This window comes from Varroa destructor, unplaced genomic scaffold (assembly GCF_002443255.2).
Source record: "Varroa destructor unplaced genomic scaffold, Vdes_3.0 BEIS01000001.1, whole genome shotgun sequence".
Taxonomy (NCBI): Eukaryota; Metazoa; Arthropoda; class Arachnida; order Mesostigmata; family Varroidae; genus Varroa; species Varroa destructor.
In genome coordinates this window covers 34307194-34325091 of record NW_019211454.1, presented here as the reverse complement: position 1 = coordinate 34325091, position 17898 = coordinate 34307194, and the positions used below count along the sequence as shown (strand labels likewise).

The following is a 17898-nucleotide window of genomic DNA, read 5'->3' as shown; positions in this document are numbered from 1 at the left end:
CAGTTGTACAGACTTGAATGATATCAAGTTAGCTTTGGAGAACGGTGCATGTACTGTGAACATTCATCGAAAATGTAAAACATAGGCGGGCTGCCAATACTTAAGTTGTTCAAAACCCGGCTTCATACTACGCCGCAGAACTTGTGTATGTGAATCTATCGTAGACAGATCTCTGACGTACTTAACTTGACAGTAAGTTATCATAAAACAGCTAGTCGTAACGCATATAACTCTTTCTAGAAGAAAATCCATACGTTTTCTAGTTTTCTTGAATGAGTGAGTCGTTACATGAAATCATTAGTGATTCATATAAACCCACTTCTCCCTCGTAGAACGTAGCCTTGAAAGGTCAACGAATGTCTTCAATGGATATTTTTTCATAGATGAATTATTTCTAGTAATTTTATGTGGGCGGTAGAATACAAGGCCTTTTGGGAAACATACGGCTTTTCTCTCCGCTTGTTGTCAAAGAAAACGTTAGCAATATGTATGTATGTATGTATGCCGTCGAATGAGAAAGCCGTTCAGAACTGACAGCCCCAAGGTATAAGAAGCAGTTCATAGCTAGAAAATGTTTGGATTAAGAACATTAGTATAATAATTTACTCTAAAAATGCTGATCCTTTTAAAGTCATGCATAAATAACGTTTCTAAGCTGAAACTTTATAGTGCTTAGTTCGCGCTAGCCAACTGAAATCGGAGTAGAGGCAACGGATTCCAAACCCCTCTTTGTGCCAACTGATTCGAACATAACGGATAGATTTGAAGAACATTTATGATAACATCATCTACCTGGGCTACCCTGTATATATGAACAGGAGCGGAGAGTTTATGTCCTGACGAAGCTGGTCGCTAACGTGAAGTGACCTTGGGGGGAAAGGGGGCGGGTGGGGGGTAAGCAGGTCTTCTGCTAACCAAAACGATCAGCCATTTAACACGACGGGTGGGTTCTAACCACGCATTCAGCGGTTACAGATCTAAAATAGGTAAGCAGACACCAGCTAGAGAATTCAATGCTATCACACAATGCAAACGAATCGTTCTCAGTGGTCTTTTTCACTGCTATGTGGATAGAATATGGTCCTAAAGTTAGAAAGGTTCGCACTTCAACAATAGAACTCGTTACGGCCGCATGCTGCTTACGTTGCATTTATCTTTGGGTACGGTTAGCTTAACTGAACTGCTTGAGAGATGACGAAAAAATCCTATTCGAATGGTCATTTATAGCAGCTGAACGACGCCCCCGCAACATGCAGGTCTTTGCTCACCAAGGACATTTCGACTCGCTGGGATGCCAAGGCTATGTAGGCCCGAATGAACTCCCTGAACACTTCGTGTGTCCTAGCCGACAATGACTAGGTAGGCCCGGAACGGAAAAGACTTTAGTGGTTGTAGCGTACTTCGGTTTAAAAATCGAACCGACTACACAATCACAGAGTGACTGTGTGAGCGAGACCGTTCCATGCACCTTGAGCAGCCTGCGCTGCTGAGTCCTTGCGCACTAAGTCATCTCACCTAGGCAACGAGAAGTAATTGTTTGATGCTCATTTAAAAAATTGATTCGGAAGAGGCAGGACACAACCAGCGCGCGCGAACTAACTGGTGGGCGGTCGAGATACCTTAATTCACTGAGGTATGTCCGAAACTGTGAACTGCATTTAAATTAAGGTTATTTCCTTCCTGTTCGATTAAAAAGTGACAAGTTTGCTTGTAGACGCGAAAAACCGGGGGTGGGCACAAATGCATTTTTGAGTCTGGTTTGATCACTTCGAGAGGTTTGTTAGAGAGTGTATGGGAGTGATCGTACTGCATGTGTATGTATGTCTCCATCTGTGTGTGTGCGTGTTTAGATGTAGTCTGATCATTAAACCAGGGCCGTCGTAGGCTGGTCTCAATGGTACGTTGCTGATAGCGCAGCGGGCGTTGCGCTAGTGAAGGCTTACCGTGAACTGGATGAAGTGAAGTGGTGGCGACGGATCACTCAGTAGCTGATAGCCACAGCAGCGGTAGGAGACGGCCAACCTCTCCATGTGACAAATGACCGGTTTAACAATAGCGCGCCAGCCACTGCTTGGGTTCTCCTCGCGCAGTGAACGCACAACACCTAGGCTGCTACGTCAGGAACACCTAGGCGCATCCCTCATATGCTGAACACTTCGTGCGGCTTCTGCAAATGGCGAAGAGAGTGAAATTAGCTGAGTCGGAAGGGGGAAAGAGATCATGTGGTGGGCCTGAACAGCGCCTTCAAACAGGCACCGACACTTTATTATATAAAGTCTGTGTTTCTTCTAAACGAAGTGTTCATTGAGGTTTGTTTAGGGATACAGGAAGCAAGATACGCTGGTATATCGTAGTGAGTGACTTGAGGCTGAAATAGGTAGATATGCAAGTCTCCTCTTGTACGAGTTAGCTCGTTTCATGCGTGATTTTACAATAATTGCCTAACTAGTCAGCTAGTAGGCTTATTAGCTATATGACGTACCGATGTTAAAGCATGACATAACGAAGACAATTTCGAACTTTTTTTTTTGCAGATTTAGTTATCTATGTTAGATCAAAGTATGCGCTAATATTAGTAGCTTATGTATGCCATTACTGTAGAAATCTACTAGGTACGAAAATCTACTAGGTTTTAAACAGCAACTTCAACAACATCATGCTGACATCGGATAATTTTTTATAGAAAGATTTAAACAAATGGTAAACTTTGGAGCAATATATGGCGGATGACTGACGGTCTCCCACTGTAACCCCTGCATCCTAACCATCGTAATTCTTGCGGTGTGACTTCATGTTGTTGTGCAGAGATGGCTCATTTTTGCTTACTGAGTAGTATTTTCTCATCTTTTCCGATTGTTGACAATACAAGTCAGTCATAATCGACGATAAAGACTCAAAAAGCTCTGATAATAACACCTACACTACCAAACAGATAGTACAAGTTTTTGTAGTTGTACATTTGCTTTCGGACAACGTTCCGCCGGTCCAGTTGCATCCTTTTAATCCTGGTGTGACCCCCTGCAATTATCAGGGATAATAACTCATCACAAGTCACGATTCGGTGCAAAATTGGGTCACTGATGTCACACTACAGCAAAGAAAAGCTAACGTCTCTACGTCCTTATTCTTGATTCTCATTCAAATCCTGTAGCACCCATTTGTTTGCCTAATTGATTCGGCCTAGGTGAAGAGGTACAGCGTTTCCACATAAACTTAACCTAACTGTTAACAGTCGTGCACTTTGAGATGTACTTTCATCACAGCTTTCAACCCTTCGATCTCGCCTTTTTCAGGGGCTCTTCCACAAAAAGTATTCATGAAAAAAAGAGAAAGAAAAAAAAAAGAAAGAAACTCGAATTCATAAACCACTCAGATTTTCTGATTTTACATGGTTCAATACAATCCGTTGCTAAAAACTCAAGAATAATATTCAAGTGAACGATCTCATAAATCAAATAGTACAAGTGGATCCGTACTGCAGAAAAATGTCGCGCCGTTGCTAAATACTTCCATTTTAAAATACGGGTAATGCTTCATGCAAGATGATTTAGTAGAGTGATAACTACTGACTCCTGAATTACACGAGGCCTAAATGAAGTCTTAGATTAATATTTTTTTTTTATAAAAAAAACGTTTGAGTAACCATCATAAGTTTAAACTATTCGTTTTTTTGACCGGCCATCAACCTGAAGCGAGTCACAACTTTCGACTTTTGAGGTGTTTTTCATCACCGCTACAGAAACCGTGAAGAGGGCGCACTCAGTGCCTCGTAGCCGTAGAACCTCCATATGTACCACAATAGCTCAGATATCATCAAGCTTGAGTTGAGCATACTGTAAGGTATTCTTTGTATTAGGCGTGGTCGATCATTTACTTTGATTTGTCACTGTTGTTTATTCTGACCAAAGAAATCCTAGATAGCTTTAAAAACGGAATACAACATTGTAACAAGGTGGAAAAAATCACTTGAATTAATAGTAGAAATATAATTCTGAAAGTCACGAGCCTGACGGACCGAGCGTCACCTGAACGTATTGTTATAACTTACCCCTATCTGACTGTTTTTTGGATAGAAGAATTGAAGTTTGTCATTATAGTCAATATGCTGGATGCCTCTTTCAACTGAACTTAACGTCAATGTACATATTCTGTTTCTTCGTTAAGATTTTTTGATCTCCTACAATGGTACTATTGCGCTAATGGCCACAATTAAACCGGATCAGAGATCTTTAGGTTTTCCATGAATCAACAATTATTCAGGCTCTGACATCTGTGAGCAGTTCTATGGTGGCGTCAACATAGAGCCGCAGATAGAAATCGAAACTGTCCTTTTCGTAAGAAAACGTTAAATTTTAATTTTTTAAAAGCAGTTTTTATACTTTTTGATCCACTGATCAAAAACTAGTTGCGCCAATGCTTCAATGGGCACGGCAAGCAAGCCACTCTCCTAAAAATAGGGTTGTTAATACGGAAATGGACGGGGTGTGAAAATTTGAAAAGAGAATTTGAGCGACGACTGCGGTGATGGGGTCGATTCGGGTTCTCGAGGTGCGACTGTGAGCTATGTTGGCATCCAGAAGCAACCACAGAAGCTCTTGCTATGATCAGCCATATTATTCGAATCGCTTAGAAATACTAATCTGCCACGGCGGTGGGTCGAATAACGCTGCTTCGTTTGTTCTTTAGGTGAGGAAAGAGCTCCTGCGTCGATTTAAATGCCGTTAAAATTGACATCGTTTCCTTTTTTCTTCTGTGGGCTTTTTTTAATTTCAAGTAGAGATAAACATATTTTAAAAAATCAATTGAATAAATATCAGACTGGGTTGCGTTGACCACAAAACAATTATGGTACACTGGTACTTGATTTACGTACACAACCGGCGTCATGCTGATGCAATTAGGCCTGACTTTGTGTGTGCGCCTGTATTTAGCGGTGGAAGACTTTGAGCTAGGCAAGCAACTTTTGATGCTTGTGATTAGAAGACTAATAGAGCACTTTTTGCTAAAACGGTTGAACTGGTCCGACCTCGACATAGTTTCAATTGTAGTTTATGTGAAAAGTTGCATCGATATTATAACGTCAAAGGCGTAATCATATAGATGAATTGACAATGTCATAGTTTAATCTACCTGCGACTAAGAACTTGCGCAGTGAGCAAAATAACATGTAGAGCTTCAATCGGACTTGTAATATCTTCGTACTTCACGGAATCGTTAGAGCAAATGAATATATGAAGCCATACATTGAATTGCGCTTTTTTATCCACATCGAAGCGATAGGTCATAAATCACTGGCTCATCATGGGCGAGAGACGCCTCTTCCCGCTAAGTGGGATCTAGCCTGGCGAGCGAGCGAGCGAAGCAAACATGGTAAAAAACACACAATGCCCCCTTCCTCGGCCTACCCTTAGCTTTATAAATTGAATTGTGATTCTGTGTGTGTGCCCAAGGTTCTTATTTTTCACAGACGCTGAATTCCGTGTCCAATTAAGCACCTTATTTATATTAACAAATGTGTATTTATTGGCTATTTGCTTTAAACGTTTATCTAGAGCAAGCTTAGTTTATTGAAAATTGCAGACAAATCAAATAGATAATTCAATCATTGAATTTACAAAAATGAACAGTTTTGATTAACCTCATTGCCAACGGCTGGTGGCACCCTACACAGCAAATTTTGTGGTTCAAAGATATAATAGAAGCTTATTATTTTATAAAGATTTACTTAAGAATCTCATATTCTGTAAGCTCAAAAGTTTCAGATTTATTAGAGTATTTTCTGCTTAGATCTATGCTCCTCGTTTTTTTACGTCACAATAAAATGTTTGTTTAATCCTGACACCTAAGAACTTAGACACAATGCGCTGTACCCCATGATCACCATCCAAAAGGCCGACTGTTGATAATAGTTGAACTCATAATGGTTAACACCCCGTGTTGTTTGAGTACATTCAAATTTTATTAGCTGACTCAATACCTTTACTTTTCTTTGTAATTATTAAAAAGGCCTCACTTATTATCATCCAGTTATTTATGACTAACGAGATTCATGTCTAATATCTTGCTTGCCGTGGCTATAGCACATTCTTGAACTTCTAACTACACCCTCTAGTTTGTCTTTGTCCAGGGTCGCCAGTAGTCATATAAGACTTTATCCCAACCGCCTTTAGCACTACCATTAATCTATTTTTGCGTAATTCGTAGACTTAGGCCATTTTTAACGACTTTTTTTTCAAGCTTTCATTAGGCTTGCATATTCTTTCTCTGCGCCAAGGTTTAGCGTGACTTCAAATAGCCCTTATGTGTCTATCCTTACTATATTGCAGGCTTATTTCTTGCCGCCATTCCGCACGTTTCTCATTTGCCACTCCTAGCAACCCCACGCCCCTGTCCCCTCGTCCATTCCTTCAGTGTTTACTCACTTGAGAGCACCGTCTTCAGCAATCTGTCCCAAAGTTGTTTTTTTCTTTCTCGTTATCTCTCTTTCCCGCTACTCACTATCGTTCTGCGTTTTTCTCTTCCTACTCAAAGCAGGTATGTGACTTTATCTCAATTCTATCAGCTGATCTCGTTCCCTATCTGATCTTTTTTTGCTCTCGATTGCTCTATTCGACTCTCATGAATCTGGTTTTGTACAAAGCAGACGCGCTTCAAACTGCAGCGCGCATCGGCGGCGTCGTTCGTCGGCTCTATCCTTGTTGCTTTCTTCTAGGTAGTAACTTTGCCGCTTACATTTCACTAGTGCCATGCTAGTTTCACCCAACAGTGACCCAATGTAGAGGTCGTCGTCCCTCCTGCTATCCCTGGCTCATTTCCCTGCCGACTCCCTAGGGAATGATGGGAAACACAGACTCCCTTATAGGAAGCATGCAAAGTGGCACCATCCGCTAAAGAAGTTCGAATGAGATCGACATGCCGATAGGAACTGCCAACAGCGCAGTCACCACACCGTAGGCCTAATGTTTGAAGACGGCATATGTTGAGGGCTTAACGGGAATAGGGTTACTGGTGAAGAAATCGTATCTCAAAAAAGTAACGCCGATGGCAGCGACGCGCAACGTCATAAGGTGCCACAGACTGATGAATGAATCAGGAAGCGTCTAAGGACGCATAATGGCACGGTTTTTAAAGTAACAATTATCATCATTTTGGACATCAATCATCATTCGCGTAAAAGTTTTAACTAAGAATCATTGGGCCAATTATAAACAACAACACAAGAAAGGTTGGTTATGCTGTGGGTTACTGAACTGGCCTGTGAAAATGGATTTCATCAAGACGGAAAACATCGACCATTTTTTCTTAATCTCCCGCCATTGTAGTAAAAAGTTGTCTTACTAATTCTAGACACATTTTTGACGGAATCGGAAAAAGAAAGGACGAAGTATATGAATATATCTGACATTCGTTGTGAAAAGCAGGTAGGCCATGCAAAAGCCAAATAAGATAATCACTCACGTTGCCTTTAGTCAATTCGAATTCTACCTTGTTGGTGTAATAACAGCATTCTTCCGAAATACAGGCCCTATTCTGATTAAGATTTTAGTTTACCTGGCCCTTACCTTGATTAAAGATAAGGAAACATCTAAACCGTTATGAGTAGTGTCAAAGTAGGAACCAGTCGCGACTAAGCTAAGTCGATCGGTCGGGTGGTCATTTTGCGCTTCGGTAACTCCAAAGAGGGCACATGCCGTAACGGATTCAATACTGCATGCTCTAGTAAGCACTTAGAACTATGTGAAGTTGAGAGCACACTCATGTGTGAACAAAACCTCTTACCACATTATCATCTATGCACTAAGGTCTTTGTGGCAGTTTCAGGAATCGTTAAGTTCAAGTAATTAGTGGTGCAGATATTATTAATATTTTCATGGATGATGTTAAAATAAATGTGTTACAGTTTACGGGGCCCTAACTTGACTGTGACGCGAGAGGCCTGTTTTTACCAATAGTGGAGTAGAGACAATCAGTTTGCTTTGCTTTAGCAGCAAAAGTCTTTCTGTAGTGTCCTGCCAGGTCATTTAAACGCCTCGTATAATATGATTCTAAGTTATATTTCCCGGACCATTTCCTTGTTCCTATTAACAGAAGCAATGAGTCAATTATTTTTTTGTCCCAACTAAAATATTCTCCCTGTCGTTTACGTTATTGGATTCTTGTAACTTTTTTTTAAGGGATCTCGGTTCTCTTTAAGAACGATCGTATCTGTTTGTAAACGCATAGAAGTACATATCCCCCGACGCAGGAAAATCTTCGGCGTCTTCTACAACGCGTGGCGGCGATGCTGCCTATTTCAAAGCCGCGTCTGCCGTCACGTGACTAACGCAGGCATAGGGCCTTCGGCTTCATATCCGGGGGATCTTTAGTGCCATCGATCTGGCGGTGCTATGCACGCGAACATAGTTTCAAAGAAAATTATTAGCAGGTGGCTCGCCACTCGAGAATCGGCGTGATGCAGCCCTGGCAAACAAGTGAAACAGTCGGTGAAATAAAGGCGCAAAGGCAGCCTTAGAACGGGGAATGCGGAGAGCGATCCTTTTCTTGATGTGGAGTGAAGAAAACTGTCACCGCTCATTTATGTCAAGTAGGAAGTACTCCATGACACTGCTGCTGGCAAACTGGCCAGCACCTCGGAGTCGGCAACCGTCTCTGTGTTTCTTGGGAAAGTGTCCGTTCCCACGGTGATCGCTGGCTCCTTATTACACGTTCATTCGTTTGTTCGCTCGTTCGTTTGTTCGTTCGCTCGATAGGCGTTTCTTGATGATCTTGTAGATGACTCCTGGGCTCGTGCCGCCCTGGCTTCTTCTTATGCGCACACAGTTTGACTTGCTTCCCTGAACCAACTACACTAGGCGGCGATCTCTTTATGTGTATAGATCTAAGTTCTGTGCAAATGTGCACACTGCATCGTGGACTGTACCACAGAGCTTCTCATTTATTTCGATGTCTGTGTATGTCGCGATGTGTCACGCGCCGTTGATGGTGGTGCTCCTTATGCCATAAAACAGCAACTAGCGCGTAGCCAGTGCAAAAGGCACTGGCCACTGTGAGCCTTGGGCGTGCGCCGCTATAGTCAGGTGCCTCCGTCACAGGCACACCATCGCGGTGATACTGTGACATCAGCCCTTACTGATCCTGGCAACAGAATCATCTCCTTCTCTCTTTTGAACTCGCTTTTCGACAACAGCAGCAGCTAGGAGTCGGCGCAATCGACAGCCTCTTCCCCCGAAGGAAACGCTCGCCTTCCCGTGTACATGCGCCTTTGTATGCTGAGACATCGACTTGCGGCAGGGTGTCTCTGATGGAAGAAACGCGTGCCACAGTCATTTATTGTCGATTTCGCCATTGCAGCAGCATTGCCCGTTCGCCGTGCGCACGAACTATTCGTAGCTGGTGCATAGGGTGTGTGCACTTGTGCTAAAGCAGGTATCGGAGACAACATGTCAGAGATAACAAAAGCGATGCATTGTACGTTGTCCACTGTTTACTTGCCATTGATGCATGTATGTGTGCAAATCTATATCGGGTTATATCGCCTACCAGATCTGCTGTTAGTAGACGGAGAGTTCGTGGCATACGGCAGCGACAGCGGAACACCAATTCTGCTGACCCTAGCGCACAGTATGTTTTCTGCTTTCCGCCTTCTATAAAAGGCGAGAGTGGCAAGTGCATAAGTGGGGAATCCCTATGTATAGTTTGTTACGCGGCAAAAAGAAAAGGCGCATGAAACTGATAGCAGCGAACAAAACGAAGGACGTTCAAAAAAAAGTATTGATACTGCCGTAGGTATTAAAGCAAAGTATTGACTTTCCTCTGGCTGTTGTTATTGTTGCATTTTTATGAGAGCTGCTGTAATTTTCAAAAAGGGTAGACAACAATAACTAGAACTGATGCAGGAACCACTGTTCTGCATGGGTCTAGTAACGAGGCGTGTATTTTGTATTGTTTGCGCATTCTCATCGGTGTAGTTATGGGCTGAGGTCGAACCCTGTATAGAAGAGGGGAGCACTGTACACTCACTGGTAGAGAATTAGAGAGACCAGCAAACTACTTACAGGGACAAGGCCTACCTGAGTCTGTGCCTTTCTCCTCCTCCTCCTCTACTTTCGATTTCTTTTAGTTAACACGTGAGTTGTGACGACTATCGTGTCAAGCGATGCCATTGTAGCAATTTGAAAATTTACGATACGTTACCTCCTACAAACATTACAACAAGTCTATTCTCGACTTGTGAAAATGCTGTTCGTCGTACCGTTAAACCATATGCGACATCTACTCCACGTACTGACTAATATAACCGTGCTTCATTATATATATATATAAAGTAAGTAGACAGATGTTTTTCTCATTACAGCAAAATGCTCAACTTCAATCGGCGAAACAGGGGTTTATGCCTTGTGCATAACCAGTTAGACCCCTTGAAAAGTACCATCTATGATTACATATTGAAAGTACACTAATCTATGCTAATGAAATCTGTCCTATTATTACAAAAAAAACGTTATGGAAAAATATATACTTACATTGGTCATTCAAAACTTTGAATACTCATCGAACGAAAACGTGCAAGTTTTAGCAATTGAAGGATCAAGTAAAGCGTGCAAACGTTCCGTTAAAAACAATTGGTGCAACAAAACCAGTGCTTTAGTGCGCATTGAAGTCGAAAGAGCCAAAACGAAGAAAATATAAAGACAAAACATTGCCAAAGAAGTATCTACATAAAATAACCAGGTGTTGTAGTGCAAGTAAAGATCTGCATGTGCGTGTGTGTATGTTTTCGTGTATGTATTTATGTATATCCACAGAATATCACCAGCTATTTCTTCGCTTAGCTCTCTTTCCTCTTTTTGCGATATACGACTATTATGGTCTTGTTCAATTGTCTTTGGCCACGGTGCACTTGCTAGGTGATTCTGGGCAACCTCTATCGATCTTAGAAGCTTAGTTAGGAGTTGCAGATTCCCACGATTTTGAAATTCCCCGGGGATTGACGCGGGTGTACCTGCTATCATCGGCCATTCAGTAAATACTGCTCGCCACACTTCGGTGTCAGGGACTAACAGCAACAAAAAGGACAATTACAAACAGCAGAAGGACTTCCCGCCAGTTCAGATTCACCAATGAGATACACTGTGGCTAACAGTATCAAACGTTTAGATGTGTAAGCGAGTAATGGTGCCAGCGAAGCCAAGACATTAATGTTTGATCGAGCCCTCTATTCGCACTGTTCTCCTCTTCATTCAACATGTAGAACATTTTCTAATCAGTATTCAATGAAAAGACCAACGTTATGATTTGGACTGCATGTTGCTATTATTGTCCTTGTTCAACGATAGGTACCCCGTATTCAGTTTAAATCATAAAACAGGTCGCAGGTCAATGTCAGTTTGATAGTGAGACAAAAGTCTACACGTAGTTAAGTACAGCAATTGAAATCCTGCTTCAGATGCGAGCAGATCAGAGGTGTATCAAGGCGTAGACGACGATAATGACAACAATAACAACATCAACAAAAGTAGCTAAGGCGAAAGCAAAGAAAAAAGAGGAGGCGTGAAAAACAAATAACAGCAGCGCAAACACATTGTAAGAACACTAGTCGGTATTTAAGTATATATATATATATATATATATATATAATATTAAGTCTCTTTCCTTCTTTTTCTCGCTTAGGCATCTATGAACGGTGAGCTAACTTGTATATGCGGCACAACAAACTTTGGCCGCGCGCCGTTTTCCTTTGGTTAGGCATGTGTGGCTAGCCCTGTTCACTCATATAAATTGTGTACTATGACGTGGGTATGCGTATCGTCATTTACGATAGATCTATTTCACGAAGCTTTAATTAAACTAACAAATCGTTTGGGTCTTACGTGCTACCGCTGTCAGGCCTTGCTTCAAACGGCAGGTTTTTATTACGAAACGAATCGTATCCACGGCCGGTTTTAGTAGGCAAATGCATTATCACAGTGCTATCACAAAGACCACTAATTGCCCAACTAGCTTACTGTAAACGATCCAATATCACCTCCACTGAAAAAATGAGAAAAGTACAACGCTTAGTTTGTGCTAAGGTGTGAAGGTAAGAATCGTCTGCTCACCCTTATGTGACCAAAATTACTTCAACAGTGTTTGCGAGTACACACGAATTGTTAAACCTTTTCTATAAAACGCACAATGAATTTTTTTTTAACAAAAAAATATCTACGAAACATTTTTTACGAACAACATTTCGCCACGATTACTAAATTGTTTTTGGGTTATTTTGTTGTTTCCCTGGGAAAACACCCGAGCCGTTTGGGTAGTATAAATATACTATCTCAGATCTGCGTTCTTGAACGATTATAAGCTTTAAAACTCATTAATACTTTACATATCCCGGAATCAAAGGCCACTGTATTATTGGAATGTGGCGGATCCAAAGTGTGCCAGTAACTACAAATGCAAAAATTGTTTTTCGTATTTTTAAACAATTCCACGTTACAAGAAACAAGCCTTTCGTAGCGTGCAAAAGCGAACAGATAGATAGCTCTTGGGTGCTCTAGGAAGCCATTTATTCTTGATGCTATCACGACCTTTTCTAAACAGGCTTGTCCAATCTGGGAAAAACATAATTGGATATAACCGTACATATTTAGTTCACACATCGCCGCCAAGAAATTTTGACTTTCGAAAAAGCTCACGATCATTGTTGTTTGACAATTTCAGTATTTTTGCTAGAGGCCACATAATTTTACAATGATGACAAACACTTTTAAAATAAAATCAAACACGGTTTAATTCACAGCAATGAACTGATGCTACATGCTATCAGCTAATCAGAGCTATTAGTTTATTCTGTGCCGATTCGATTCTTCCTCTCTCGGTGCATTTCATGAAACATTTTTTTGTGGAGCATAAACCTTCGTAATTATACTATATCAATACGTTCTATTCGTTATATAATTAGTTGATTTCACGCGTAATGCCATGGTAATAGTTAGATGAGTTAAAAGTGAAGAGACTTATAACGGACTTTAGAAATTCTATATTGAGGCAAATTAACAACATTTTGCTTCCTGGTACGCACACAACACTGGCGAAAAATTTGCAACAGTAAAGATTATCTTTCCGAACCTGCAATGCTATATTTTTATTGTTCAGCAAGAATACTATCGGGCTCGTAAATGTCAATACATTTTAAAGTATAAGTTATTACTATCTCAAGATTAAGAACCTTGAAGGTAGAAAAATGTATTTAAAAAAAACATTTCACAGTCGGAGCAGACTACACGCTTCGAATAAAATCGCTTATCTTAGCAAAGTGTTCGATAGAAATCTATATATTAGATAATGCAATTTAGTGGTTATTATGCCTAGTGAACGTGTTCAAATATGAGTGCTCTCCTAGCACTAAATCAACTAGTTATCCGGTTCAGATCGGATGTGTAACAGCCAATAAAGTAAAAGCGATCGGAGCACAAATTCAAGATTCGCGCCTTTAGATTTTGTCGACCCTCAGGAATTTTACTACCTGAAAAACATTTCACACAGAATCCAAACGCTTAAAAATTGTCCAGCTCGCAAGGCCATTCACAGATTCTTGACGAAGCTTAAAGGATTCGAGGTTAAAATAAGATCAAGCGGATTTAGCGCTCTTCCGCCTTATTGGCGTGTGTCTGTAGTTGAGGCCAGATTATCTCCATTCGTTTTGATACCGTCAACAAAAGTTTGTTTATAGCTAAGGGCGAGGCGGTATGGTGCTACGCAGTGGAATATGGCGTTGTATTCAAAGATCGGCTCTTTTCTGAAGCATACCTGGATTTCTAAATAAATTTTAATTTAGAGCTTTCGGCAGCAAGTCTGGACAAGTATTTATTCTCAACTTTCGCAATGTCTAGTTGACTTATATGATTTGGATCTTAGTACTTGTGGAATCTAAATCTAATGAACCTATAAATCGCGCAGTCAAACGAACATTATGTATGAACAAGCAGGCTGAGCTCTTTTTCGTTGGCAGTCTACTTGCCCCAACTTGTGTTATTGAGTGAAACGATGATTCCAAGGAGCGAAAGCGCCGAACCACCCGGTGCGTTCATCTTAGTGAAATGGTTCTGTTCGGCCGTCAAATTCTGCTTAGGCGTGCAATTTGACGTAACCTATTATTTTTATCTTCGCCGGCGTTTTGCCAAATTTAAGGGGTTTTGCCAAGTTTTTCTACGGTCGTGGAAATCATTCGATGTGTTTCTTGCCTGTAGTTTGTTGGTCACTGATGATCTAGTGCCATTCCGCATTACATCTGAAAAAAATATGTCTGCTACTTTTCGAGGTCTGCCTCTGAAATGGGTGCTCTTCTTTAAGGTCTTACCTTACTAGCTTCTTCAGTCTATTAAAAGATACAGAAAGTGGCCGTTTCCCCTCTTCAAAAGCAGGTTCTAATTATGTTCTTATTTTCAATGCCAAATTTTAATCTGCGATTGAAATTATGTTGCGTTACTTATTAGTTAGAAAAGAAATGGTTAGTACATTGACTAGCTTTCGAAAACAGACTTATGTAATAAAAACAATCCACACAATTGTCATATATCAAACATAATTTTTTTCTATTGCATGTTTACACAGCGTCTAATCAAGGGGTCGACTGATAGCAAACCATTATTTTCGTTTTCGTTTCGTATGAAGCCTCTCAACTAATTCTATATAGGTGAACTTTTGCTGTAATTCATGTTCCGTTCTAGGAATAAAATACCACTAAGTGTACACGAATTCTTAAAGCTATTCTCTTTGTTCTTCTTCGTCATGTCCTCGCATGTGTACGCTATCCCTATTGATTTCTGCACATTTGAAGTTTTTGCGATTTTTCTCGTCTGCTGGTGGCGTAAGAGTATTCTTGATGGTTTTACTGATTTCTGCAGCTCGTGCACAGGCAATCTTGATGCAAAGCTTAATTTGCGCAGAAGTTAAAAGACAACCACGCTGCTGCAGAGCACACACCTCATCATGACTGTTTACGCCTACGGTCAAAACACCTGAAATTTTTAAGTTTCCGCACACAAAACAGAGAAGAAAGCGGATTGCTATTACTTCACTAGTTATTAGAATGTTGAGAAAGTAATACTCGCTTCTGCTTACTGCTTTGATTTTCTAAAACTGTAGCAATCGGATTCTTCATACTGGGTATCTTTTAAACGTTACATACAAACGTTACACTTGTATATTTTTGCAATGACACTAACGTACCGTCACAGCAAGCCTCTTCGTCCAACGATGGATCAACGATAACTGTCGCAATTTGTAGCGGGATGGTCTTGTCTGATTCGTGTGAAGAACCGGGAGAGCCGTCTTTCCCTGCTTTGTCACTTGTGTTCTCCAGCGTTTGTTGCGTTTCGTGCGGCTCGAAAAAAGCGAAGCTAAGACAGTATGGATAGTGATACAGGTGCAGAGAGACTGGTTCACGTACTGCCACAGGATGAATCGTAACCTACAAGCGTCGAAGGAAAAAACAATTGGCTTGGTGTATATACTTATATATATGAGACAAACTTGCACTCGACAATTTCAGTTTTGACATGTTGATAGCTCCTTATCTCGGGGCGAAAAATTATTGCCACTTTTTCTTGTTGAAAATCTCATAGTTAATGCGCAGTATAATTTAGCACGTCATATAATAGAGCATGCCAACATAAACAGGTTGGAATTGTCTTAAAAGTTTTCCTGACCTCTTTCCCAACGATGGTGACATCCGGTCTTCGAAAATGTGCTAGGGCTGCAACCGTAGCTATGCTTGCACACTCAGCAACATTTCCACCAAGGTTTAGAAGAACTACGTCTACTCGAACCTGTTCAGCGAGAAATAACTTATTTTATAACCCATGTTTGTTATCGTCAAAGCTATCTGGTTATTGGCAACGGTCTGAAACGTGTTGTAATGCTCAAAATAACCAGGATCTACATTTTAATATCCAATAGGCCAAGCAATAAGAGCGCTTGAATATGCGTTTATGACACTATTTTCGAAACTAATATCATCTATGAACAAGATAAATAAATAGAAAGACGTATGATACAGGAAGAAAGGGATTACAAACATTCACATCAAACGTCAAACTTACATAATAACATTTCTTTAAATAGCGGCATCAGTATCAAACAGCAAATTTTATCAATGAGATGTTGTGAGTGTGTGTTACAACCGGAATTATCTGTGCATCAAAGAAGTATAAGAGAATATTGTACCGTGTATTTGCTTACTATGCCAGACAATAATGCGGTAATGTTACAATGGCTAAATGCACACAAAACGTATTTTTTTTTACTAGGAATGCGCACCTCCCAAGCTTTTTCAGCAGCCACAAGACACAGGTTTTCAAGATCAACACATTCTGAATCCCTAATAACACGATCTAGCAGTCGTCCTATATCAACACGGTATTCAACAGTTCGATTGTCTTGCAATGGAGCAGCCATTGGAGAAACATCGAAATGTATTGAAAGACGACCTTCATTTGGCCGCGTCGGTTTAGGCTCGCAGAGGTGCGCTGAACATTGTGCTAGAACCTTAGTTTCACCTAATAGAGCCAAATCAATTTGTCAGTTAGTATAAACAGGTTGGATTCAAACAAACTGACACAACTAATGATCAAAGAAATACCGTGCAATGATAACTTTGCCGTTAAATAGCATTCGAACAATTTTTTGAATGGAATAACTCGAATTCTAGACTATTAGGGTCTCCACAAAGATTCCATTTACGCGTAAAAACTACATACAAAGGTAGCAGATTCTTAGCACCCGTAGATAAAAGCTGCTCGCAATATATTCTTACTGTGGCTTTCTTTTGTTAAAAGTTCTCCTCATCGACCGTTCGATATTAGCAGAATGAGAGACAAATATGAGAAGCACAAAATTGTTACCAAGTGAAACAATGCATGACCCGGGGTCATCGAGAAGTTCGACGTTTAGTTCTCTCGATTCACGACGAGACCGCCCGTCTACACGGACCTTTCCCTCAAGGGCAACTCTTCGTATGAATGCCCGTTCGATGTCGGACAGCGGATCAAGTGCCAGCATCCTCGATAATATACTAGGAATCACATTGCAAACAACAGAAGGAAACACTACTACATGTTAATGATATATTACTAAATAAAGTGAATTAAACATATTCTGAGCTTCGTTACGTCCACAACAGAATTAATTGAAAGCATTACGGGTAAACCTAGTTGTATGAGGATCATATACAACCCTTCCCTTCCGTTTGACTTACTAAATAAATATGTAAACAGGAATTTTGAAAGCACGAATGTTTGAGTTTCCAAATTTTAAAAACACTTGTTAAATACGCATTATTTTTGCAAGCTAAACTACTGCTTGAACCAAGCGCTCCAATAAAGAAAGAGTACTGACGATTTTATGATGATACATTGGGAATACATTTAATAACAACGACTTTTAATAATAATAATACTAAAGGCATGGCTACCAATTATATATTTACTTTCGCTAGCGAGAAAACGCTAAAACATATTTATAAGGTTGTTAAGTCTTACTCTCAAAAATATAATTACTTCATTTGCACCTGTTGCGTTGATGTACAAGAGTGTATGTACACTGAATGCAGTAGAACGAATAGGCGAATTTGCTAGTAAACTGTGTGATGTCACTACATCCGATAATTGCGTAGTGACTGCATGTCTCGTTTTCTTGGTACTTTACAACAATTTTGTTTATAAACAACCTTAATACACCTAATCCGAAGTTCAATAGTCTGTTACATGGCAAAAAACTTTAATTGATCGTAAAGCCCTTGGCAACGCTACTTTGCAAGAGGTCATTTCAAGTTGACAATAAAAGTCTGATACTCCTTAAAGTTGATATAAAAAAATTAAGATACACAAAAAGCCTAGAATATGGCGCGATATA

At 40.4% G+C, this 17898-nt stretch overlaps 2 protein-coding genes across 8 annotated transcripts in view; both read right to left on the bottom strand.

Moving 5' to 3' along the window:
* The window catches only part of LOC111243050 (uncharacterized), a 76070-nt gene extending 61657 nt beyond the window's left edge, over positions 1-14413 (bottom strand). For both annotated transcript variants that reach the window (XM_022788071.2, XM_022788072.2), the window contains exons 1-2: positions 11871-14413; positions 1944-2167 (exon numbers count right to left, since the gene is read on the bottom strand). In XM_022788071.2, coding sequence (XP_022643806.2) covers positions 1944-2030 — 87 coding nt within the window. In that variant the 5' untranslated portion in view covers positions 2031-2167; positions 11871-14413. The remainder of the gene's footprint in view (positions 1-1943; positions 2168-11870) is intronic.
* A 139-nt stretch (positions 14414-14552) lies between these two features.
* Positions 14553-17898, bottom strand: part of Rrp45 (exosome complex component Rrp45) — a 3715-nt gene continuing 369 nt past the window's right edge. Inside the window, exons 2-7 of one of the 6 annotated variants that reach the window (XM_022801858.2) lie at positions 17544-17586; positions 16890-17059; positions 16306-16544; positions 15696-15815; positions 15217-15457; positions 14553-15005 (exon numbers count right to left, since the gene is read on the bottom strand). In XM_022801858.2, coding sequence (XP_022657593.1) covers positions 14752-15005; positions 15217-15457; positions 15696-15815; positions 16306-16544; positions 16890-17059; positions 17544-17548 — 1029 coding nt within the window. In that variant the 5' untranslated portion in view covers positions 17549-17586 and the 3' untranslated portion in view covers positions 14553-14751. Of the gene's footprint in view, positions 15006-15216; positions 15458-15695; positions 15816-16305; positions 16545-16889; positions 17094-17543; positions 17870-17898 lie in introns of those variants that run through there. The other 5 variants (XM_022801852.2, XM_022801885.2, XM_022801875.2 and 2 more) reach the window with 5 other exon arrangements.